This window comes from Carassius auratus, chromosome 15 (assembly GCF_003368295.1).
Source record: "Carassius auratus strain Wakin chromosome 15, ASM336829v1, whole genome shotgun sequence".
NCBI lineage: Eukaryota > Metazoa > Chordata > Actinopteri > Cypriniformes > Cyprinidae > Carassius > Carassius auratus.
Genome location: NC_039257.1, coordinates 20497311 through 20524111, shown reverse-complemented (window position 1 = coordinate 20524111; position 26801 = coordinate 20497311). Strand labels below are relative to the sequence as shown.

The 26801-nt window shown below is 37.0% G+C and overlaps 2 protein-coding genes across 5 annotated transcripts in view; one reads left to right on the top strand and one right to left on the bottom strand.

The window, feature by feature from the left end:
• atm (ATM serine/threonine kinase) overlaps positions 1–15120 on the top strand; it is a 61634-nt gene extending 46514 nt beyond the window's left edge. For all 3 annotated transcript variants that reach the window (XM_026282861.1, XM_026282860.1, XM_026282863.1), the window contains 18 exons: positions 1173–1407; positions 2222–2392; positions 2463–2582; positions 3519–3736; positions 3837–4044; positions 6376–6504; positions 6587–6727; positions 6998–7136; positions 7603–7685; positions 8363–8503; positions 8631–8747; positions 8974–9123; positions 10216–10381; positions 10519–10605; positions 10685–10799; positions 12905–12968; positions 13055–13200; positions 14483–15120. In XM_026282861.1, the coding sequence (XP_026138646.1) occupies positions 1173–1407; positions 2222–2392; positions 2463–2582; positions 3519–3736; positions 3837–4044; positions 6376–6504; positions 6587–6727; positions 6998–7136; positions 7603–7685; positions 8363–8503; positions 8631–8747; positions 8974–9123; positions 10216–10381; positions 10519–10605; positions 10685–10799; positions 12905–12968; positions 13055–13200; positions 14483–14663 (2611 nt within the window). In that variant the 3' untranslated portion in view covers positions 14664–15120. The remainder of the gene's footprint in view (positions 1–1172; positions 1408–2221; positions 2393–2462; positions 2583–3518; positions 3737–3836; positions 4045–6375; positions 6505–6586; positions 6728–6997; positions 7137–7602; positions 7686–8362; positions 8504–8630; positions 8748–8973; positions 9124–10215; positions 10382–10518; positions 10606–10684; positions 10800–12904; positions 12969–13054; positions 13201–14482) is intronic.
• Positions 15121–18600: 3480 nt separating this feature from the next.
• bace2 (beta-secretase 2) overlaps positions 18601–26801 on the bottom strand; it is a 39180-nt gene continuing 30979 nt past the window's right edge. For both annotated transcript variants that reach the window (XM_026282858.1, XM_026282859.1), the window contains one exon: positions 18601–20573. In XM_026282858.1, the coding sequence (XP_026138643.1) occupies positions 20332–20573 (242 nt within the window). In that variant the 3' untranslated portion in view covers positions 18601–20331. The remainder of the gene's footprint in view (positions 20574–26801) is intronic.

Below are 26801 nucleotides of genomic sequence, written 5' to 3'. Positions count from 1 at the left end.
AGAAGGTCCCTCCTCTCCGGAATTGCCCATGGTGAGCCGTCGAGGAGAGATATTATCTCCGAGAACCACACTCTGTTCGGCCAAAGTGGCACTATCAACGTGGCAAGACCCTTGTTGGTGAACACTGGATAGACCTCCCGGGAGCAGAGAAACTTGAGGAAACGCATACAGGCGCATTTTACGCCATCGCATCCAGACCCAGGGGGGCTGGGTGACTCAGAGAGAAGAAGAGTTTCCATTCTGCCGTCGGTAGTGTCTATCTGGACAGTAAAACTGCTCCCACATTCAAATGCCCTGGAATGTAAACTGCCCTGAGTGACAGGAACTTGTCCTGGGCCCAAAGAAAAATCTGCCTCACTATTCTGTTCAGGTTGCGTGAGCACAGACCCCCCTGGTGATTTATATATGAGATTGTTGCTGTGTTGTCCACCCGTACTAGGACATGACAGCCCCTCAATTGATGGAGAATATATTTCAGAGCCAGAAATACGGCTATCAGTTCGAGGCAATTGATGTGTCAATCGAGCTGATGACCCTCCCATTCCCCTTGAGCTGGATGACTATCTAAGACCACTCCCCGGCCCATCAGGGAGGCATTTGTCATTGGCAGTCTGCGACGACACGGTGCCCCTAAAGTGGGACCCAAGGCATGGGACCGGGGTCTGAGTCACAGAGATAGAGTACAAAGCCCGCTGCGTGTCACTTTTATTTGCTTTCGAGGATTGGCTCTTGGATGATCCTCCGGTCTCCGGTCTCATGTGCAACAGCCCCCGAGGAATCACTGTGGATTCTGAAGCCACTGACGAACAGTGCGATCTTGGACCAATCTTGGACCAATCGTGATGTAAGATTTGCGACACGACCGATTTGACGGTTAACATCTTGAACTTGAGTGCTTTGACTGTACAGTTTAAGCCTCGAAGATCTAAGATTGGACGCACTCCCCCACCCTTTTTGGGAACCAGGAAGTATCTGCTGTAATAGCCCGACTCTCTCCTTGGAAGAGGAACATGTTCTATACCTCCGGGTCAATTCTATCAACGTGTTACACAATTAAGACGTTTCCCAATGCGCTGAGCAGCATCGACTGTAGCTTTCGAAAGGGAACAAGACGCAATAAATCAGTGTAATATCATAGACCTACATTAATATTATATTTCTGTTCTTGACAGGCCTGTGACTGACACCAGCCTTAATGAAGTGTACAGGAAGTGGCAACAGCATTCAGATCTCTTAACTGACAGTGATTTCAGCCTGGTCGAGCCCATCTTAGCCCTGCGCTCCTCGATACAGGAAACATTGATTTCTTCAGAGACAGATCCAGACCGGAAGAACTGCCTGATTTCTGCCTATTCCTCCCACCTGATGGAGCTGTGCAAGCTGGCTCGTTCTGCTGGCAACACGCAGGTCTCTCTATATTTTCATGCGTGGCTTTGATGTCTTGTTTGCTTATGTAAGCTTTTGGCTTTTCGCATGATGATTTTTACTTTGCTATGAACATTTGTCATTGATGTTGTTCATTTAACATTTGAACATGTTCCACGAAGTTTGACAACAATAATGTTTTTTTTCTTAACCTATTTAGATCTTTATATTAGGCAGTTAGCAAAGCATTTTGTTTTTAGTTTTCATAAAAAATGATTTAAACTCTGTCACAAACACTTCATTTTAAGGGCATTACCTCTTTCAAAAGATGTTTGAGCTGGCCATTGCCACTGTAATAAGAGTCCTATATGCTTGAACCACAGAGTCAGTTTAAAATTAACCAAACCATCCATACCAATATATCATCTGTAGCCATAATATAAATTGCATGGCATTTCCTTTGTGTGTATAGTGTATACAGCTAGATTTGGATTATTAGACAATATCAAAAATACATCTGCAGAGTTTTGTGCTCAAATGCATCTAAGGGAACGACTGACATGGAGAAGTAAGAGTGAACATAAACAACAAATACGTGGAACGAAATGTCGTGTCTCACAGGACCACGGTGCTGCAAAAATACAGACATACAACAATGAAGTAAAACAGAACTTACTGACAGATCTTGACTATAAATATACTATATATATAAATGTTTACTTATACATAAGCTCAAAAGAATACAAGCTATACAGATGCCTCACATAAATACTGTACATGTGCAAAGAGAAACATCGCAAGTCAAGCATTATTTATGCTTGGCTGACTTGTTTATTTTCCGCAAACCTTCTTCTAGCTGGCAGAGCGAGCAGTTTTCCACATGAAGCGGCAGCGTCTGGTAGGTGTTGGTGGCGGCAGCAGCTCATGGGCCTGGCAGCTGGAGGAGGCGCAGGTGTTCTGGGTGAAGAAGGAGCACGGGCTGGCTCTGGGGCTGCTCAAACAGATGATCCATGAACTAGAGGATCTGGTGAGTGGAAGTGTGGTTAAGGTGGCATTTCACAGGTGCGTATCTGCTGAACAACTCTTCATGTGAGCAGGTGTGTGTGAACCCTGCTGTGGTGCCGGTGTATTCAGAGTGCTTGAGACTGTGTGGAAGCTGGCTGGCTGAATCCTGTCTGGAGAGCCCTGCTGTCATACTGGAGAAATATCTGGAGAGGGTGAGGCATTATACAAGGAAATAAAAGGATTTAATTTACGTATAATTAGTCTTTATTTCTGAAGTTTCCCTATTTAGTGTCATTGCAGCTATCATGTTATAAAGCCTATTCTGCTTGAATATCATCATAATTCTGTACAGTGGTAAATATCAAAATAGGGCTGCTCTAATATTAGTTGATATGGCTAATATGTTGAATATCTAAATCCAAAAACTGTGATTTATTTATCAACAAAAGATTTAGGGGCCTCTAAAAAGTTGTATGTGACCCTTGAACCCAAAACTAGTCATAAGGTAATTATTTTCAGAAATTGAGATTTATACATGAGCTGAATAAATACGCTTTCCCTTGATGTATGGTTTGTTAGAATAGGACAATATTTCGCTGAGATACAACTATTTGATAATCTGGAATCTGAGGGTGCATATAAATTTGAGAAATTGCTTTTAAAGTTGTCCAAATGAAGTTCTTAGCAATGCATAATACTAATCAAATATTACGTTTTTATATATTTATGGTAGGAAATTTACTAAATATATTTATGGAACATAATTACTTAATATCCTAATGACTTTTGCCATAATAATTCTGACCCATGCGATTTATATATGTGTGTGTGTGTGTGTAAATAAAAATCATCTTTAAATAATTTTGTAATATTTCTTGTTTTTTTATTTCAATTTAATATGATAATAATTAATAAATATAATATTAATAGTATTTTATTTAATAATAACTACAACAAAAACAAGTGATATCCATATTAACATATAATCTCACAATTTTGGTCAAATTAAGAGGTCCTACAAACAAACACAGCAAACCTGGATCTTTATAAAATTTTAGGAATTACAATTTTTATAATGAAAAATGCAGCCCTATATCAAAGAGGCATGGTCTTCGTGTTTGGGTTAATGGTCTGTTGTTGTTGGACAGGCTGTGGAGGTCATTGAGGACCACTGTGGCGATTCAAATGCTAAACTTCAGAGCCAGAAGACCCAGGCTTTCTTTTCGCTTGCCCGGTTCTCTGATGCACAGTATCAAAGCATCGAAAACTACATGAAGTCATCGGAGTTTGAGAACAAGCAAGCTCTTCTGGAAAAGGCCAAAGAGGAAGTTGACCTGATGCGGGAGAGGAAGGTCAGCAACAACAGGTCAGCATGTCCTAGGAATCTCTTGCTCAGTGGTTACAGAAGACAATATGATGTATATAATATATGATGAAAAATACACGTTTCTTTTGTCCTTGTGCAGATACACAGTGAAAGTTCAGAGGGAACTAGAGCTGGACGTCAAGGCGCTGGCTAACCTGCAGACCGACCGCAACCGCTTCCTCCTCAAAGCTGTGGAGAACTACATTCAGTGCCTGGAGCTGGGAGAGGAACATGACACCTGGGTCTTCAGACTGGCCTCCCTCTGGCTGGAGAATGCTGATGTCAAAGCTGTAAATGATATGATGAAGGTATAACAGCAGCTGCCATGTACTAAAAAAGTCATTGTGTTGTAGTTCCTTACTACTTTGTTACTTCTTAACCCTGCAAAGCCTGACATATGAAATGATAATCAGAAAATTGTAATTTATTGATAAAGAAAAATGCATATGTGCTTATTTTGAGTATCTTATTTGATTTATCAGGCTTTTGTGACTCATATTAGAGAATATGGAGCTTATACTCAAGGAGAAAAAAGAAAACGCCACAAACCAAATAAAATATGCAATTTGATGCAGTTGCTGGTATTAAAATGGCCAAAAATAATGTGAACTTCAAATAGCTTGTTATTTAAATTAGTTTTATAAGGGTCAACCGATCATTTACATAAAATATGCATTTAAATATCACTCTATATCTCCCCAAAATATTGTCTTGGTAGGAAGATATTTCAACACTTAAGTTTATGATTTTTATTGTGGTGGGAAAAATATATAAGAGGTAATAATACAATGATGACTGAGAGATGTACAAAGCCTGATGTATCAAATTAGATACATTTGAATTTTTTTTTCCTAAAAAAAAAAAAACAATAGTAAAAGTTGCTTCAGTCCAAGCGTTAATGCCAGAGATGTATAGTAACGAAGCAGAACTACTTCACTACTGTACTTAAGTACTAAAAGGCGGTATCTGTACTTTTCTAGAGTATTATTTTTTTTCTCCTACTTCCACTTTTACTTCGGTACATATTTTCGCTGAGTTTAATACTTTTACTCCGATATTTTTTTTATGTGCTGCATCGTTACTCGTTACAATTATAATAATGTTACGAATCATTCCATTACAAACCACTGCCAGAACTGTAGATGGCAGGTTTGATGAAGCTGGCACTGAGCGAATCAAACGACACTGCGCGTGCTGAATGAACTGCTGTGAAGAGAGAGATGAACACAGAGCCGAGCCAGATAATGACTCGTTCACGAGTCAAGAACCGGTTGCATCGGTTTTCGGATGACCAGTAACGTTAGTTCTTTCTGACAGTTCGATTCAATAAACCAGTTGAAGAAAACAGTTCACCGATTCTTTTGCGCTCGATGCAATGGCGTCATTGGCGTTGACTGCACATGGGCTCATAACATTAACACAGAATCAGTTCAGAATCAATCACCAAAAGAATCAGTTCGTTTCAGACGCTCTGTGTGTCGGTTTGCTTCACGCTAAATCACACATGCGCAGTATCATCAGTTCCTCGGTTCACGAATCGGACGCGTCTGACACAAACGGTTCTTGACTCGTGAACGAGTCATTATCTGGCTCGGCTCGGTGTTCATCTTCATTTCTCTCTTCACATCAGTTCAGTCAGTGTACTGTTTGAGTCAATGAATTACTCCGGGATATTGGTTTGTTTTAACTCCGAGGGAGTGTCAGACACATTAAACAAGTTAACGTCTTAATTCATCTGTGGATTAATGCGTATTGGAGACGCAAACTGTTTAAAACGATTCAGTTCGATTTGGTGGACTGTTTCAAAAAGATCCGGTTACATCGAATGATTCGTTCGCGAACCAGATATCACAAACTGCTTTGTTTTTAACTGTCTTAAAACAGACACGGAAGAGAAGACAATGCTGAATAAAGTCATAGTTTTTGCTATTTTTGGACCAAAATGTATTTTCGATGCTTCAAAAAATTCTAAATGCCCTCTGAGGTCTTATGGGTTTGAAACAACATGAGGGTAAGTTATTAATGACATCATTTTGCAAATTGGGCTAACTAACCCTAGTAACCGTTTTTTGTTTACAAGAAGTTACAGTCAAAGGAATTGTGATTGTCCTTTAGGTTAATCATTTGAAATAGTAAAAACAATATGTTCAAACTTTTGACTACTTTCTTTAATAGCTACATAACACAATACTTCTACTTTTACTTTCAGTACTTGAGTAGTAAATTTTAAAATAGACTACTTGCAATACTTAAGTACAAAAAATGTTGAATACTTTAGTACTTCTACTTAAGTGTGGTGCTTAAAGAGCACTTCTACTTCTACTCAAGTCACTTTTTTGATAGAGCACTTGTACTTTTACTCAAGTATGGTTCTCTAGTACTTAATACATCTCTGGTTAATGCCCAATAAACGTATTACCCAATACACGTCATCACAGAAAATATGTTGTCGCAATTATGTTTTCAATGAAAGATTACAAGGATACATTTGAAAAAATAAATCAGTAATATAGAAATTGCATAATAGCATATTTTAGTTGGGCTGGGACTGAAGCCGCTCTAAATAAGGACTTGTCACCTATGGATTGCACTGTGCACTTTTGTGGGTCACACAACTTTCAATTCTGTGTTTATATTAGCGTGGTGTAAAGAAAATCCCATCATATAAGTTCCTGCCCCTGATGTATCAGTTAGCGGCTCGAATGGGCACCAAAGTGTCCAGCTCTGTGACCTCACAGGACGTGGGATTCTATCACGTTCTAAATGAGGTAACGTTCATCTCCTGTGAATTAAACCTCACAAGTGCAAGCTGAAATATACACTCACAACTGAAATGTGTTCTCTCATCAGCTGATCTGTCAGTCATCTCTTGACCACCCCCACCACACTCTCTTCATCATCTTGGCACTGGTCAACGCCAACAAGGATGAGAGTTTCTCTCGCAGTCGATCGTCCAAGAGCACGGCGCGCCAACCTTCACCTCTGGACCTGGTATGAGAACTCCGAAACCTAGCTGAGAAATAAATCTAAATTAAAGTATCAATTCTACCAAAAATTAAATGGTATAGTTTTAGGTTTGAAATCCATGATCTTGATTAATGATATTTATATTTTGTCGTTTACAGTCATTTCATTTCAACCCATTATATTTTTATATAGGCTTGATGTCTAAATGCTATGTAGAAATCCAGACATTTTAAGGTAGCATTGTGTCCTTTTTTAACTAAAAGATTAACCTTGCGTAAATGTGTTAATGTGTAGGAACGGGCTATTGTCGCTCGTAAGATTATTGACGTGGTTCGTAAAACGAGAGCCAAGATGGTTAAAGACATTGAGATGCTTTGCAATGCCTACATCACTTTGGCATACATGGACGCCAGTCGCCATAAAACTGAAAAGAGTGAGTACAAGTTTTTATAGTTGTTTCTGTCTATTCTGTTTGTGACTAAGGAACTTGGTTTCCCAATAATTTGAATCAATAAATCAACAAATCCAGTGTTTATTGATAACTCATATAACTGATAACTTGGCATTTTTATTTAAATTTAAATGTTTATATATATTTTTATAAATCTTATTTTTTCTCATGAAATAAATCAAATATATAATATCCTGCAGTGAATTCATTATTTACCCTCATATGAGGCACTTTCTTTTATAAGGTGTCTTAAGATCTGTTTTACACTCACTGAATTTGTAATACTTGTATGTTAAGTCAATTTGGACAAAAGCACCAGCTAATTGGCTTTATTAGTAATTATGTTTCCTAACAATGTTTACTGTATTGTGCTTTACAATGTCAGCTGTTTTAAAAAATGGGTATGGAAATGTTAGATTCTGTACTGACTGATATACTGTCTTTGCAGAAGCCATACCTATTCCACCCGAACAACCCATTATGCAAATCAAAGATCTTGATGATGTCATCATTCCCACCATGGACATCAAGGTGAAAAATGTCAAAAATGTCTTTTTTCGTCAGAGAAGCCTGTGCACTTTGTGATGTGGTCTTAGAGGCCATTTACACAACAACTTGTTATGTGTTTTCGTTTATACAACAACAACGTTTTGGGGACTGAAAACAGATATATATATATACAGTTTTAAAAAAAATCGGGTTTCAAAGTGCAAGTTTTTGAAAATGCCCAATACGGGAATCTTTTAAAACAGTTACGTCATGCGCGTGCATAGTACATTTTAGGTATGTAGACATGTGTAGTACGTGTCGATTTAAAAGGCAAGCACAAACAAACTACACAACAATGGCAAACAGCTGTTGTTGCTGCTCAAGAGATTGCTAACGTTTCTTCAGTAAAGTGTGGATTTACTTCACCAATATTACAACTAACGCATCATATACAGCATATAATCGTCAATTCCCTACAGGTACTGTTTCCTGAAAAGGTGACCATGCCAACTACTGGTCTGGAAAACGTAATACAGCGTTTTTTGGCCATTTCGTGGATGTGTGTAAACACAAACCATTTTGAAATCGTTTTACATTGTCATGTATACGTGAAACATTTAAAAAAACGTAAGGGAAAATTTTTTCCGTTTTTGAGTACATCGTTGTCGTGTAAACGTAGCCTTACTTAAGTTTGTTATATATGTTGCCATTTCTTTCAGGTGGATCCATCAGGCAGATATGAAGACCTTGTGACTATCAGGTCATTCAAACCTCACTTTCACTTGGCCGGAGGTGTCAACCTACCCAAGATAATCGACTGTGTGGGTTCAGACGGCAAGAGCAGGAGACAGCTAGTCAAGGTCTGCTTTTCATGCTTTGTTTTGCTTAATTTCTGCCACATCTTAGTCAGACTTGTTTGAAATGTATGTCAGTTTGTTGGTCAGTCTTTAATGATTGAATCTGAAGTGAGTGTGTGTTGTGACACAGGGTCAGGATGATCTGAGACAGGACGCAGTCATGCAGCAGGTCTTTCATATGTGCTCCACCCTCCTGCAGCGCAACGCAGAAACTCGCAAAAGGAAACTCAACATCCGCCGTTACAAGGTAAAGACACTGTTAATACACTATCCTAGCACTATCTGTTTTTATGATCTAAAATATGTACCAACAATAACCAGCAGATGTTTTCATGAAGTTACTTGTTAAATTGTTAAGTATGTTAACAATGTACGTCTGCTTACTAGGTCAAGTGTCCAGTATGCATTTTATTTTAGACCACTGCTATAATATATGTAAACATGCCTTCATCAGCACCGTGTGTTTGTACCAGGTGGTGCCATTTTCCCAGCGCAGTGGTGTTTTGGAGTGGTGTTCTGGCACTGTGCCCATTGGGGAGTTCCTGGTCGACCCACAGAAGGGGGCGCACAAACGCTTCCGCCCACAGGACTGGCCCAACATGTCCTGTCGCAAGAAAATGATGGTACTGAATTTTATTAGCTCAATTGATTCTCACAGGCAGTATACTATTAATAGTCCCAAACTGTTTTGGAAGAGTAGAAGAATACTAGTTTATAGTCGATGAACTTCGCAACACTTTTATTGAACTGAATTGAATCAATGTTCAACTAAATTAGCTGATTAATGACACTATTGTCTACTGTAGAGCTGCTTTACAGCTTGTTTCTTAATTTATTAATTTTGCAACATTAACACTGTTAACTGCTTATTAATCTGAAGCTGCTTCCAACAAAATGCTGTAACAAACAAAACAAACTAAATGATGTAACATTTCACTAAACTCACGATGCGATTCACTTATTTTGATTTCACGGTTCGATTCACAATTTTGTTTTTAATCTTTTGTTCTTTTTTTACAAAATGAGATTTAAGACAAGTTATAAATTAAATGTGTCCTTTTATTACTGTTAGACAAAATGCTGCACACTTCTTTGGGGAATTGAAATATAACAGCATTATAATATACTAATATAGCACTTGTATATCATTGCTCTTTTGTTGGTTTTGATTGCTTCAATTGTCATCATTTTTAAGTCACATTGGATAAAAGCGTCTGCTAAATGACAAAATTTGAATATTATGTAAATTTAAATAACAAAACTAAATAGAAATGTTAAAACAATCAAATAAAAAACACAATCTCTTAATATAAACAAAATATTTGAAATTTGGTTTGACTTCAGTTTTGTGAAACTATACATAAAAAAATATGTGCATGAAACAGAAACAGTAGGCGAGCTGAATTATACGTAGATTCACTCTCTGCCAGCAGGTGGCGCTTAAAGCGTATCCTTGGTTTCTAATGTAAACAAAGCAGTGCTGTACTTATGAACTTTAATATGCATTATACAGAGGCAAGATGAAAAGAAAAAAATACCATCTAAAAGACACCAACCGATTTTAATTGTCACATATTTGAATCAATTTTCGTACAGCTCGCAGTTAATCGTTACACCCCTATAAATAAATGTTACTTGAGTAGTAGAGATTGTCTCTACAAAAAGATTATTTATGAAACATTTTGTCTCATTATGTTCTCATTGTAATGGTTTAGGAGGCTCAACGGCTGGAATTTGATGGCAAACTGCAGGCTTTCACTGAGGTGTGTCAGAACTTCCGGCCAGTTTTCCGATACTTCTGCATGGAGCGCTTTCTGGACCCTGCAGTGTGGCTGGAGAGACGGCTAGCGTACACCCGCAGTGTGGCCACCTCTTCCATTGGTACACGGAATACTATTATCTACCCATAGGAAAAGAAAAGAGCTGCAGCTTGCCTCAGTTTTTCAGATTTTTTTTCATGAATTTGATGGGCAGTTAATTAGAATTTGTGTTAAAATAGTTACGTTTATGTCTGACAGTTGGTTACATTGTTGGTCTGGGTGATCGGCACATTCAGAACATTCTTATCGACGAGCAGACTGCAGAACTGGTCCACATAGACCTGGGTATGTGTACACAGAAAGCTAACGCTGCAGAAGTGCTTCGCTCTCTTCATATTTTCACTTTCATCATCTTTCCACACAGGTGTTGCATTTGAGCAGGGTAAAATCTTACCCACCCCTGAGACGGTTCCCTTCAGACTGTCTCGAGACATTGTGGATGGGATGGGCATTACAGGGGTGGAGGGCGTCTTCAGGAGGTACGTCTTCAGCGACCCTGGGTGTTTTCACACTTGAGTTTATTGATGTTTATTTATACCCCTGTTGCCTATCCCACAAAGATTTCAGTCTGTAAGATTTCAGTAAGATTTCACTTAGGGGTGCACAATAAATATCGGCCGATAATTAATGCTGTTACTACACAGAGCGATTGTTAACTGACTGACACGCCGATAATGAACGTGAATTTGCACAGCTTGTCAGTTAACAATGGCTCTGTGTAGTAACAGCTGCTCTATGAAATTTACAGACGATTCGAGAACCAGCTTTACTGACAAAATTATCGACAAGCGCATTATTTATCGGCCGATATTTATCGTGCACCCCTAATTTCACTGCATGAAAGGTCTTTTTTTATTTATTTTTATCCATAATAAGGCACTTTATTATAATATACAGATAAACATAGTTAATACAGACATGAAAATCCTGGTGAAGTCATGGAATTTTAAAAAAGCAGTTTATAAATAAACCCAGAAGGTTTTGGAAAAATCATGGGAATTTATTTAAAAATTTATTTGTATAATAGAATTGTGTTTTAATCAGGTACTGAATTTCGGTGCACGATTGCACATATACCGCATAGTTTTACTCTTTTCCGCAACTTTTGACTTTAAAATGAGGGAATTTCCAGTAAACACTTCAATATAGCATGTAGGTAAGACGAGTAAATAAATCCACCCAAACTGTCAGATTAAATCAGTCATTTGAAAACAGGGTGAGTGATGAGCCTTCTTTCTTTAACTTTCTTTCAAAGCAGCTTCACATCTTCAACACTGCTATAAAGGACTTCTGCTCGCGTTTCGGTACAGTTGACAGAATTGTCACTTTGACAATCGGGTCACTTTTGCACTGTTACAAAAATGTATTATTTGCACGTCTTTTTAAGCCATTCGGTACTAACACATTCATTAGGGCTATACGATAATGGTAAAAAATGACATTGCGATATTTTCTTTTTCTGCGATATATATTGCGATATGAAATCTAATCAAATTTTTTCTTACAAACAAAAATGGGGAGAGCACACTTACGTTGTAATTTTAAATGATTTAAACATCAGAGTATTATTTCAATTTGAGGAAATTTTTTGTTTGTAACTTTAGGATATGGTTTGAATTGTTAACATATTAACTAACATGATCTTACCACGAGCAATACTTTTGTTACTATATTTATTAATCTGTTTATCTTAGTTTATAAAAACACAGCTGTTCATTTGTTTGGTAATGTTACTTCACAGTGCATTAACTATGTTAACAAATACTGTACAACTTTTGATTTCAACAATGAAGGCTATAGCCTAAATATTGAAATTAACAATGTTGTAGAAGTGCAGTTTAGTAATAGTAAATGTTAAATAAAAACTACTCTTTGTGTGATATAGATTAAGTTAACTAGGCCTACATGAAATTATATAAATATAAGGATCATACAGAAGCATTTTTGCCGTCTACAATTTAGAATTCCTGGGATATTGAGTTTTAATAGACTAATAAATCAATGTGCGTTCACTCTCTGTGTGAGTTGGTGATATAGCCGAATCGATAATGTCAGATTGCATATCATTACAACAACACTCAACATATTATTGCAGATGAAGTTTGACGCCAGACCACTGATTCGTCAAACCTGTTTCCTGTAGTCCGTGTTCTTCTGACTATTTTGTAGCAAGTAACGAATATACTTATGGGAAATGTAGTGGAGTAAAAGTAAAAGTTGGCTGAAATATAAAAACTCAAGTAAAGTACAGAAACTCCTAATAAATACTTAAGTACTGTAACAAAGTATTTTTACTTTGTTACATTACACCACTGCTAAAAAGTCATGGAGCTGTATTGGTGAAAGTGTGTATGATCCCTGAGTCGACAGAGAATGTTTCTGAGCTCAGTGAACCTGATCTAAACCAGGTTGGATTTGTTTGACTTTGGCAACGCTAAACCTACTCTGAAATTCATAGTTTGTTCATCTACAGTAGCTTTGTGTAACGGACTACTGAAATGACTCAAGTGTGAAAACCCCAAAATGTTTTGTGACATTATAATTGCAAGTATTTGGCTTTTTCTTATATTATTATATCATGTAGATGTTGTGAGAAAACGATGGAAGTTATGAGGAGTTCTCAGGAAGCTCTGTTGACCATTGTTGAGGTAAACATGAATTAATTCTTCACTTCTCATACCAGACAGGTGTCATTTGTCAGTAAATGAATGCTGCTTTTGTTTTTTGTGTGCAGGTGTTGCTGTATGACCCTCTGTTTGATTGGACCATGAACCCTCTGAAGGCCTTCTACCTGCAGCAGCACGACGAGAACGCAGAGCTCCACGCCACACTCAACCCCACGCCAGGAGGAGACGAGATTGATGCCCACCGCAAGGCCAGGTACCACATCTGTAAACACTCTCCTTCAGTCTGGAGCCCAACATGTGCGGTAAACACACAGGACTTTACTGAGTCCCCTGTGTTGTGTTCCGTTTTTTTTTCTCTGAAATAATGTGGCACTTAAATGTAATGTTGAGAATTAACAGATATCGACTTTGGTATCAACATGGTTTATACAAGTTTTACTTGTGACTTCACATTTACCCCTTGTACATTAATCCCTGTTATGAATTGAGGTGACGAAGGTGTATAATGTGAAACAACTTGTTTGACAGCAACAGAAAACTAATCATAAACTGAGCCTCATTACGTATTCATGAGCTCTGTGCACAGAAACATTCCCCCATGCTTTAAACAACTGTGGGAAGTAAAAATACCAATTTGTTAATAGTATTTACGTTATTAAAGCCGGTTGCATGCTGTATAAAATTATGTAAAGCATGAGATATGAAATATTAGTAAAAAAAAAACAAATGTTTGAAATGAAAGGGTTTATTTATTTATCTTGTTCTTATAGTATGATACAGGAGACCATCGGGGAAAAACACTTATTTAAATCCCCACGTAATATACAATTTGGTGCAGTTCCTTATATTCATATGGCCATAAAGAAAGAAGAAATTTGATAGCTTGTAGTGCAAATCAATGAAAACTTTAAACCGTATAACGGACTACTTAATAAAATGCATGTAAATATCATTCATCACTATATCTCCCTATAATATGTCATAAAAAGATTGTATTTAAATGATTTGTTTTATGATAAAAGCGCCATAGTTTTTATTGTGGGGAACAAAACATATTGTATAATGCGGTGCAATGCATGATGATTGAGAGACCTTTACCTTAAAATATAATGCATTATAAAATGCATTAATTATACCTTGTAATGTATTGTATGAGCTCATGAATTACTGTAACCAGTTATAATAATTATCTATGCATTGTTATATCTGATTCAGAGCCAGTGTGAAAATTCAAACCCAATAAATAAAGGAAAAAAAGGCCTTTTAAATGTAAAAAATACAGGTGTATTTACAGTATTTTGCCTTTGTATGACAGTATAGTCTCCGTTTTAGTAAGAGGAAAGTATAGAGTACACACACTCATTTGAATAAAGGCTTTAAATGAAAATTAAAGTGTATTAAGCTTATGTACATATTATTTACCATTCTCCATTGCAAGGGCATGTGTCAAACATCGTTCTGCAATACAGAACAGGAGCAAAGATTGTTTACGAGCAAAGAGATGACTTCCCTGATGTGTTGATGTGTCTCTGCAGTGACAGTCAGAGCTTTAATAAAGTGGCGGAGCGAGTGTTAATCAGACTGCAGGAGAAGCTGAAGGGTGTCGAGGAGGGCACGGTGCTCAGTGTGGGCGGCCAGGTAAACCTCCTCATTCAGCAGGCAATGGACCCCAAAAACCTCAGCCGCCTCTTCCCCGGCTGGCAGGCCTGGGTTTGATACATCATGCTTACCACACCAAAGAAAATAAATGCAATCTGACAATAGAAAATGTAACAAATAGGAAATACAGTGGATATATCTTATGACTTAGTCACATGTGCTGGTTAACATTGAAATTCTGAATCAATATCTTTAATACATGTTGCACTATTAGCCTGTATATAATTGAATTAAATAAATTTAGTACTTTGCATTGATCACTATAGCTTAGTACTTTTGGTGAACACCTTAACAATCTGCTGAACTGCTGAAAAATAAAAATAAAAACAAGCTTTGAATTGTATGTATTAAAAAGAAAGAGGAAATTAAAATATGAATAAAAATCACATACAGAAGTGATCATTGGTTCATTTTGTAAGTTTTACTTTATGTACAGTACAGATATTGCTCATACTGTAAATCGTTGTTGTTTCCATGGCATATTTGATGCACAATAAATCAGGTTTTAAACCGTTTGGTTCTCATTTTGTCTATCATTTCAGTTTGACAACTTTTGTTAGTAAATCATGTCTTTTATTTAACATTTGGTGAAAATACATTTGATTTAAACACATTAATAAATCTATAGCAAATTATTAAACACTGGACTGGCATAACAAAAATGAACAAAACAATTTTCCTTAACACAAAACACGTCATTTTATGTAACACATGTATAACAAAACATTTATATGAAACCTATTTAAATGTATATTCACCACAAATTATAAGGTGGTTAAAAATAGTTTATTTAATGTAAAACTTTTGGTATTTTTTTATATTTTTAATTATATATATATATATATAAGGTAATTCATACATTTATTTTTAACAAACTTATTACAATATTGTACAGTAACCAGAATATGGGAACCTAACACAACAGGTTTTTACTGCAGCATTTTTATCTTATTTTGAATATTAATGTTATCATAGGAATATGATGTACAGTAAATCGGGTATAAAGTTACATCGGGTCAATCCTGAGGAAAGAAGGGTATTTTAACTTAAACATTGAATTATATACTGTGTGTGTATGTGTGTGTGTGTGTGTATATATATATATATATATATATATATATATATATATATATATATATATATATATATATATATATACAAACACACACACAGATATGTATATTACATTTTCAGTTATTTATCAGACATACCCGCCATTGACAACATTTTCCGGCTTTCCATGTTTTGCTGGCAGTGGCAAATTTTAAATTAGAAACAGTATGCTGCTATCAGGAATAAAATGTATAAGCAAATGTTTATTCCCGATAGCAGCATACTGTCTCTACTGTACACATCTGCCTACTACGGTGTCCCATGAGACTGTTAGACACATACTGTACAATCTCTGCTTCATAAATCAATGTGTCGGTGCAGTTAATGAAGTTATCAAGAGTGAACGAGTCAGTGAAAGGACTGGAGTTGAGCTGCAGGATGATTAGAGCTGCTTTAGGTTCATTAGTGGCTTCATGAGGCAAACCTACTTAAAACAGCAGCGGAGAAGCTGTTACATTACTCACAAAAAGACTTGAGCCTGTGTGTGTGCAGTTCTCTTGATATATCCCAGCTGGTTTCAGAGAGGAGCATAGTATGTAGCATATATGAACAAGAGTGCATAGCATATTTATACTAATCTACATTATTTAATATTGTTCTTGCAGTATAACATTATATTTGCAACATCGCTTTTGGCTCCAGAAAATGTCCCCACTGTTTGGCACCCCATCAGCAACCACCCAGAACACCCTAAAAACCACTCGTAACACACTTCGTAACACACCATTTTTACAAGTTGGCATTACAAATTATTTAGCCAATGCTTTATCTCCAGCAATTTATAAAATACGAGAATACAGATATACCTCTAAAGTTAGTAAACTACTGCAAAAAAAAAAAAAAAACTCCAGTCTGATCATATTCTGTGATTAACTTCCATCAGCTTGTACAACTTGCTAAGTCAATAAAATAAAAGATAAAAAGACAAAATTTGAAGGTCCCAAATGAAGTAGCCACTTCTCAATTCAAATCATGTGTGTTTTGAATTAATACAGAACCATTAGCCATGATTTATAATGGTCATGCTTTATTTATCCAATCATGGTTGTTGACTGATAATATGGAAAAATAATGTTGATTCAGGGAGAAATATAGGGCGTTTTACTAACAGCTTGCGCCAGCGCAAACCATCTTTTGGCATTAAAATAGTTCTGTCACGTTTTACTAAAGATGTGTAGTGATGAATTATTACTGAAAAGGCGTGGACGCAGTTATTTTTGTGGCTGACCTTATTGAGTATGCATTTGTAGGCGTTTCCCTTTCAGAAACAAAATTTACGGGAGGAGAGTATTCAAATGAAACACGTAATGCGCTTTACTAGAGTTTGCGCCACTACTTAACGGCCAAAAAAGCTTGTCTTAATTGCAGCCATTTCAAGTGCAAAATAGTTTATTTTTACTAGGAGGAGGAACCACAGAGAACTGAGAGCTCATGGTAGAAGGGAGAGGGTTTTCCCTACAAGTATTATTTTGAATGCCAGAAGAACATATTGTTTGTCACGTAATACCAGGTCCATCAAAACTAGCAAACCTTAATTTTTTTGCCTCTAGTTTTCAGCATACTGTGGCTTCTTTATTTCTTTATTTGTGACTACGTTTATTTGCACTGCGCTTGGTATTTTGCATTGGTCGATATGTAAATGAGAAAGGCGTCAGTGTTGTTTAATTTGTACATTGTTAGTAAATCGGCCGCAGAAATATCCAGGCCCATCAGCATGGTTTTAAAATAGCACTCTTGCGCTAATTTGCCCTGTTTAGTAAAACTGGCCCATAGTGTAAAGCGTCAGATTTTTATTAGGCTACCCCAGAATAACTTAACCCCAGGTATGAACCGTGTGAAACATTAAACAAGATAACCTAGGACTGCATTAATCTGGGGTTTAGAAATATTGAATACTTTGAAATGTGATGTAATTAAATTTTTTACTTTCTCTTTAGAGTGTTACAAGCAGTTCATAAAGAAGATCTGTAAATCTGTTAAAATCTGCGTTCTGCAGAGTGTTTCATTGTGAAAGCGAAACTACTTAGTTTTGCCTTCCAAAAGAGACACAACTAGAAATCAGTGGTTAAGTTCTATTTCCACACTGTTCCGGAACAGTTCAACCCAAATATTCAGACGTGTGCAGCACATTTTGCAGAAGACAAGGACTGCTTCCTGGGAGAGTATCCTACAATGCCTGTTTGTTTCTATAAAGTGGTGTAATTCCAGCTTTCAGTCTGGCACTTCTGACTCACTAAGACTACTGACTAAGTAAGTATGTTTTTCAGATAAAGAATTGACCACTGATGATTCAAACGTGAGTTTTGAGCAGTGTAGAGTAGCGCTCCTTGTTTGCCATTTATCCGATCACAAATGCAGACATGGTTTTATGTTTACGGGATACGCAAAATGTAAAAAGACAGTATAAGTCATTATAATCAGTAATTATGTCCCTACTGGATGCAGCAAATGGGTCGTTTATAATGGGTTTTATTGTTTTTGTCTTGTGCCGGGAAACAGCATCACAGTGTGTTAAGGGACGTAACATTTCAGTCAAATGCTTGAGGTGCTCAGCCAATCACAGGGCACTGAATAGCTGGCCAATCATCATATACCTCGCTTTTCAGAACGATGAGCTTAGTGAACCTACACATTTCAGAAAGGTGGGGCATAGAGGAGCAAAAATAATGAAATGTGTTTATGGTTTAATAAACACTATTTTCCACATAATGTACATTGTGGAAAATAATGTGCTTAATTATTATACTTTAAACTAAATAAACACATTTAATTACACCAAATACACAAAATAATGTTCTTTTTAGCAAAATCATATTACCCCTTTAAGTTTGAAAAGCCTTTGAATCTACTAGAAATAATTGAATCAAGATTCCAGAACAAATCAAATTCAATAGTTTATTCACTTGGTAGGCCTAAACATGCAAATTAAAGAATTAAGAAATAAAAGATCAATCCAAAATCAATTACACAAATAAAACAAAAGCTTAAAAATAGGTCAAAGATGCATACCTGGGAATACAAATACAAACTGCAAATGTGCAGGGTATTTAGATTAAGATTCTCTCCTCACACTTTTTCCAGTCTTCTTTAAAAACCCACATTAGAGAAATCAGAAATTAAAGAAAAATCTTCAGTCTGATCTGAGGGGACAAATCTCATCTAGAGCTAAATTGATTTTTTTTTTTTTATATATAAAAAGGAAGACATTACACAAGGCGGCATACCCTTAAAAACAGAAAAGTGTTTCCTTAACTTTTTTAATCTTCATGATTCTGATCTGATTAAAGACATCATGTACCAATCACACAAGCACATTTAAAAGGCTAGCAAACATGGAGGAGAGAAACAATAGGTCCCATTCACTAATAATTGCGTAGCTTATTCATATTTATATGCACATTTGAACTTTTCACGAAAACTTTCCACTCAATTCACAACACATGCATTTGCAAATAAATTTGTTCTTACCATCTTTTTTCTAATATTAGTGGATTTGGAATATTCAAGATACGAGCGGCTGCAGGCATACAGTCATTTATATAAACCACACCCAAACCAACGCTATAAAAAGGCCTTTTCTTTTCCTTAAACATATGCCTCTCTTTACAGACACACCCTTGCAGATCCAATGTCAAGTGTGCAGTACTCAAAACCAGTTTAAACAATTTAAAAAAAAAAACTTTTATATAGACCCAGTTTACAGACCTCTCATTAGCCAACTATATATATGCCTGCATTGTATTTCAGAAAACATTTCAAACATTCATTTTTGGTGAATCATGATTTGTTTGTATGCAGATTTCATGCACAGATTTGTTCGTACACATGGGTAGTGAATTCAAACCCAATGAATTCACTCGTGTGGCATACAGACATTGGGAGTGAACTTTAAATGAAGGGATCAAGAAAGTCTGTACTCTCCTGCCGTCTTTGCCCAGTTAAATGTGAAACTAGGTTTATTATTTTATTGTGCATTGTTGATTTTCTGTGTAATTCCTAAGTACAGGTCACAGCAGAAAACTGTTCTGTTAAACATTTTCAAATTACAGGTTTGGAACAACATAGGGGAGAGTTTAATGACGATTTTCATTTTTTGGCTGAATTATTCCTTTTAATGCACTGCTAAAAGGGAAATCTAAAAGGAAACCTCAACCTCTAGATAATAACAGTAAATCAACTTACTTCATTGAACCATGACCCTCATTTAGAGACCATTGCTGATTTCCAGTAGTTTTATTAACTCAAATATATTGAAGACTAAGAATAAAAAGAGCAGCATACTTTGGAGAAACACTGCAGCATCAACATCACCATTTACTCCAATGCTATGTTGATACTCATATTTTGGCACATTTATTTATGATTTCTTTTTTCTTCTTTTTAATAAGAATCGAATGTATAATCATGATTCCTTCATCCTTCAGTAGTTTATCCTCTTCCTTAAAAGGTTCAGTGCACAAGTGTCAACCAATGTCCAAATCCCAGCATCTTCCACCCAGACAAACAGGAATGTATGTAATCTCACCCAGAGCTCAATGTGTTACCTGCTCTGATTTCCTTCAGCCCTGTTTTGCTGAGTTGGTGCCACCTCGTCTTCAGTTGATGCCTGACGTCACTTGATGCGATGCCGCACCAGTGAGGATTCGTCTGTAATCTCACCGTCTCTGTGCCGTTGGCAAGGCAGCATGAGCAAGATGAGGAGTACGATCAGAACCAAGGCACATATGCCCATCAGAGCGTACGCGATCACCCACATCACCGGTTCCCTGAGAGGCATGCCACTTGTGCAGTCTGACGCTACGCCTTCAGCTAGGAACGGCCCGGCGATCTCTGCAAATGGCACACCACCGCTTTCTGTTGGAAATACAGAAGAGGTATTTACTTAGATCCCAGACTACTCAAACTTAAAATACCTGAGGGCCAAATTAAGCAATTGTTGACAGAATATATATATATATATATATATATATATATATTTTTTTTTTTACTTATACTATATTTAAGGACATTTTTCAAGTACCTCTACTTTCTTAGAGTCTTTTTATTTTGGCAAACTTCATTATTTTCCAAAGCATAGTATCAACATTTTTAGGCCACTACATTTCATAAAAAATGTTGTTCATGTTTATTTTGAAAGCAAGAAATCACCACTCCTTCTGAGACACAAGAACAATTCTTTGTACAAACCCGATTCCAAAAAAGTTGGGACACTGTACAAATCGTGAATAAAAACAGAATGCAATGATGTGGAAGTTTCACATTTCAATATTTTATTCAGAATACAACATAGATGACATATCAAATGTTTAAACTGAGAAAATTTATAATTTTAAGGGAAAAATTAATTGATTTTAAATTTCATGGCATCAACACATCTCAAAAAAGTTGGGACAAAGCCCATGTTTACCGCTGTGTTGCATCCCCTCTTCTTCTTATAACAGTTTGCAATCGTCTGGGGACTGAGGAGACCAAAAAGTTGCTCAAGTTTAGGAATAGGAATGTCGTCCCACTCTTGTCTAGTTGCTCAACGGTCTTAGGTTTTCTTTGTCGCATCTTCCTCTTTATTTGACTCTTAAAACACTTTTTGTAAATAATATGATAACTGATCATAATATAGATGTGCTCTGTTTGACAGAAACTTGGCTAAAACCTGATGATCACATTATTTTAAATGAGTCCACCCCCCAAGAGTACTGTTATAAACATGAGCCACGTCTAAAAGGCAAAGGGGGAGGAGTTGCTTCAATTTATAACAACGTTTTCAGGATTTCTCAGAGGGCAGGCTTCAAGTATAACTCGTTTGAAGTAATGGTGCTTCATATAACATTATCCAGAGAAACCAATGTTAATGATAAATCCCCTGTTATGTTTGTACTGGCTACTCTATACAGGCCACCAGGGCACCATACAGACTTTATTAAAGAGTTTGGTGATTTTACATCCGAGTTAGTTCTGGCTGCAGATAAAGTTTTAATAGTTGGTGATTTTAATATCCATGTCGATAATGAAAAAGATGCATTGGTATCAGCATTTATAGACATTCTGAACTCTATTGGTGTTAGACAACACGTTTCAGGACCTACTCATTGTCGAAATCATACCCTAGATTTAATACTGTCACATGGAACTGATGTTGATAGTGTTGAAATTATTCAGCCAAGTGATGATATCTCAGATCATTATTTAGTTCTGTGTAAACTTCATATAGCCAAAATTGTAAATTCTACTTCTTGTTACAAGTATCGAAGAACCATCACTTCTACCCAGTAACAGTTTGCAATCGTCTGGGGACTGAGGAGACCAAAAAGTTGCTCAAGTTTAGGAATAGGAATGTCGTCCCACTCTTGTCTAGTTGCTCAACGGTCTTAGGTTTTCTTTGTCGCATCTTCCTCTTTATTTGACTCTTAAAACACTTTTTGTAAATAATATGATAACTGATCATAATATAGATGTGCTCTGTTTGACAGAAACTTGGCTAAAACCTGATGATTACATTATTTTAAATGAGTCCACCCCCCAAGATTACTGTTATAAACACGAGCCGCGTCTAAAAGGCAAAGGGGGAGGAGTTGCTTCAATTTATAACAACGTTTTCAGGATTTCTCAGAGGGCAGGCTTCAAGTATAACTCGTTTGAAGTAATGGTGCTTCATATAACATTATCCAGAGAAACCAATGTTAATGATAAACCCCCTGTTATGTTTGTACTGGCTACTCTATACAGGCCACCAGGGCACCATACAGACTTTATTAAAGAGTTTGGTGATTTTACATCCGAGTTAGTTCTGGCTGCAGATAAAGTTTTAATAGTTGGTGATTTTAATATCCATGTCGATAATGAAAAAGATGCATTGGTATCAGCATTTATAGACATTCTGAACTCTATTGGTGTTAGACAACACGTTTCAGGACCTAATTATTGTTGAAATCATACCATAGATTTAATACTGTCACATGGAACTGATGTTGATAGTGTTGAAATTATTCAGCCAAGTGATGATATCTCAGATCATTATTTAGTTCTGTGTAAACTTCATATAGCCAAAATTGTAAATTCTACTTCTTGTTACAAGTATCGAAGAACCATCACTTCTACCCAGTGTTGTAGTCGAGACCAGCTCATTCGAGTCCGAGTCCAGATCGAGTCCAGAGAGGGTCGAGTCCGAGTCAAGACCGAGTTCAGAAAGGGTCGAGTCCGAGTCAAGACCGAGTCCAGAGAGGGTCGAGTCCGAGTCAAGACCGAGTTCAGAAAGGGTCGAGTCCGAGTCAAGACCGAGTTCAAAAAGGGTCGAGTCCGAATCAAGACCGAGACCAGAGAGATTGGGTCTCAGACAAGACCTATAGAAATCTTCAAGAGTATGTAAAATGTTAGGTGGAAACAATAAAGGGTAAAAGGGCCACATAGTATGTGGTGTAAAGTTAATTTTATTAGTATTATGAATTGTTACTTGTCAATATTAAGTGCTCATTTTCACATAACATCGTTGTACCACTATACACATCCATATAACCTTTCTAGTACACATAACATTACCGTATGACTCTATATTGTAATTCTACATAACACTTCTAGTACAAGTAACATAACTGTACCACTATACCTGTAAATGTTCAACTGTAACAGCTTTTACATAACTTTTAACCTTGAAGCTTAACTAATGACTGCTAATATCCTTACAATGGCTTGGATTATGTTCACTTTAGATGTTGTGAAGATTACAGATGGGCAACTGTAGTATTACAACTACTTTTCCAAAAAATAAGTGAGGAGACCATCCTGCTACCCAACCAAGCACGATGTGGTCTCATGATCAATCCACCCAGACTAAAAACTCTCTCTATTGGTGCAGAGGAAACAGGGACTGACAACAGTTACCATTTTATCACTTTCTGTAACAGCATCGGATAATCTAATGCTAATTTCCCTGGATGGTGCGTTTTAAGGGTAAAATACACACTAGTCCAAGTTTTTTTTAGTTACGGAGGGCATACACACAAGAGCCGACTGACTGTCCAGGAAAACTTCATGCAAAAGTGTGTATGTGCCAGGGGAAGAAAGCTGGATGAAATGCCATATAAGTTCAATGCATTCTGTCAGACATTTTTTTTTTCTGTGACCATTTTGTCCTACTTTGTAAAAAATAACACAGTTGAGAGAAATAATGTAGCAATGTGGCTTCCTGGAAAGCGGGATCACTACAGGCGGATGGCAGGAGGGTAACTTAAGGCCGGTGACACACTGGCTGCGTGGCATCTCTGCTGCGTGCCAGAAACGTGGTGGCTGCTTCGCGTTTTCTGTGTCTTTACACACCAGAAGCGTGCCTGCACGCGGCGCTTGGCGCGCTGCTGCTGCTGTAGGTGACATAGAGGGAGGCCGCCGAAAAACCAGGCTCTTGTCTTCATGACAACAATATCAACTTTTTTTTTTTTTTTTACACACCTACTGATAGGACAAAATAGAGTATGTTTGACAGGTGCAATATTTGAAAATCGATCATTATTAATTTATTTTCTAAATTACATTTATATCTGAATTTATGCCAACCTATAGACTTTCAAATATCAAAATGTCATGAATTAATATGTATTTGTGTACAAAATGACATATCTTCCTAGTATATTTTGCCTGGAAACGCTTCCAACATGCACGCGTGTCACGTTAAAAATATGCGTCGGTTCTATTTCTAGCATGCACGGGTTTTCCGCGCGTCTCACGCAGGCAGTCTGCAAGATCTAACCTGTTAACATGGGAGCCGAATTAAAAACAGACACGCCACGCAGCTGAGATGCTTGCGCCACACATCCAGTGTGTCGCTGGCCTAACGTCTCACGTCACAAGAAAATCACCAGTCATTGGATGTGTCAATCAATTTCAATTTAACATCAATTCAAATAAACATTAACATACAGTAATAATCATGAAATATTTTGATTGGGACTCGAGTGGACTCGGGCATAAGTCCGATTCCTAATATGTTCGAGTCCGAGTCAATACCGAGTCAAAATGCACACGAGTCCATGACAAGACCGAGACCATTAAAATACGGTCTTGAGACCGAGTCCAAGACCGAGTCCGAGTCTCGAGTACACAACACTGCTTCTACCACAAAAGACTGCTTTTTAAGTTATCTTCCTGATGTATCCAAATTCCTTTGCATATCCAAAACCTCAGAACAACTTGATGATGTAACAGAAACTATGGACTCTCTCTTTTCTAGCATTTTAAATAAAGTTGCTCCTTTACGCTTAAGGAAGGTTAAGGAAAACAGTTTGACACCATGGTATAATGAGCATACTCGCACCCTAAAGAGAGCAGCCCGAAAAATGGAGCGCAGCTGGAGGAAAACAAAACTAGAGGTATTTCGTATTGCTTGGCGGGAAAGTAGCATATCCTATAGAAAAGCATTAAAAACTGCTAGATCTGATTACTTTTCTTCTCTTTTAGAAGAAAACAAACATAACCCCAGGTATTTATTCAATACAGTGGCTAAATTAACGAAAAATAAAGCCTCAACAAGTGTTGACATTTCCCAACACCACAACAGTAATGACTTTATGAACTACTTTACTTCTAAAATCGATACTATTAGAGATAAAATTGCAACCATTCAACCGTCAGCTACAGTATCACATCAGACAGTGCACTATAGACCCCCTGAGGAACAGTTCCACTCATTCTCTACTATAGGAGAGGAAGAATTGTATAAACTTGTTAAATCATCTAAACCAACAACATGTATGTTAGACCCTATACCATCTAAGCTCCTAAAAGAGGTGCTTCCAGAAGTCATAGGTCCTCTTCTGACTATTATTAATTCCTCATTGTCATTAGGATATGTCCCCAAAACCTTCAAACTGGCTGTTATTAAGCCTCTCATAAAAAAACCACAACTTGACCCCAGAGAACTTGTTAATTATAGACCAATCTCGAATCTCCCTTTTCTGTCCAAGATACTAGAAAAGGTGGTATCCTCACAATTATATTCCTTCTTAGAGAAAAATGGTATATGTGAGGATTTCCAGTCAGGATTTAGACCGTATCATAGTACTGAGACTGCTCTCCTTAGAGTTACAAATGATCTGCTCTTATCATCTGATCGTGGGTGTATCTCTCTATTAGTTTTATTGGATCTTAGTGCTGCGTTTGACACAATTTACCACAACTTTCTTTTGCATAGACTTGAACACTTTGTTGGCAACAGTGGAAGTGCATTAGCATAGTTAGCAGTGAATGAAGATGTATCATATCAATCACAAGTGCAGTATGGAGTACCTCAAGGCTCAGTACTAGGGCCGCTACTCTTCACGCTTCATATATTACCCTTGGGAGATATCATCAGGAAACATGGTGTTAGCTTTCAATGTTATGCTGATGATAATCAGCTCTATATTTCCTCGCAGCCCGGTGAAACACACCAATTTGAAAAACTAATAGAATGCATAGTCGATATAAAAAATTGGATGACAAGTAATTTCTTACTGCTAAATTCTGAAAAAACAGAGGTGTTAATCATAGGGCCTAAAAACTCTGCTTGTAATAACCTAGAACACTGTCTAAGACTTGATGGTTGCTCTGTCAATTCTTCGTCATCAGTTAGGAACCTAGGTGTGCTACTTGATCACAATCTTTCCTTAGAAAGCCACGTTTCTAGCATTTGTAAAACTGCATTTTTCCATCTCAAAAATATATCTAAATTACGGCCTATGCTTTCAATGTCAAATGCAGAAATGTTAATCCATGCATTTATGACTTCAAGGTTAGACTATTGTAATGCTTTATTGGGTGGTTGTTCTGCACGCTTGGTAAACAAACTACAGCTAGTCCAAAATGCAGCAGCAAGAGTTCTTACTAGAACCAGGAAGTATGACCATATTAGCCCGGTCCTGTCCACACTGCACTGGCTCCCTATCAAACATCGTATAGATTTTAAAATATTGCTTATTACTTATAAAGCCCTGAATGGTTTAGCACCTCAGTATTTGAATGAGCTCCTTTTACATTATACTCCTCTACGTCCACTACGTTCTCAAAACTCAGGCAATTTGATAATACCTAGAAAATCAAAATCAACTGCGGGCGGCA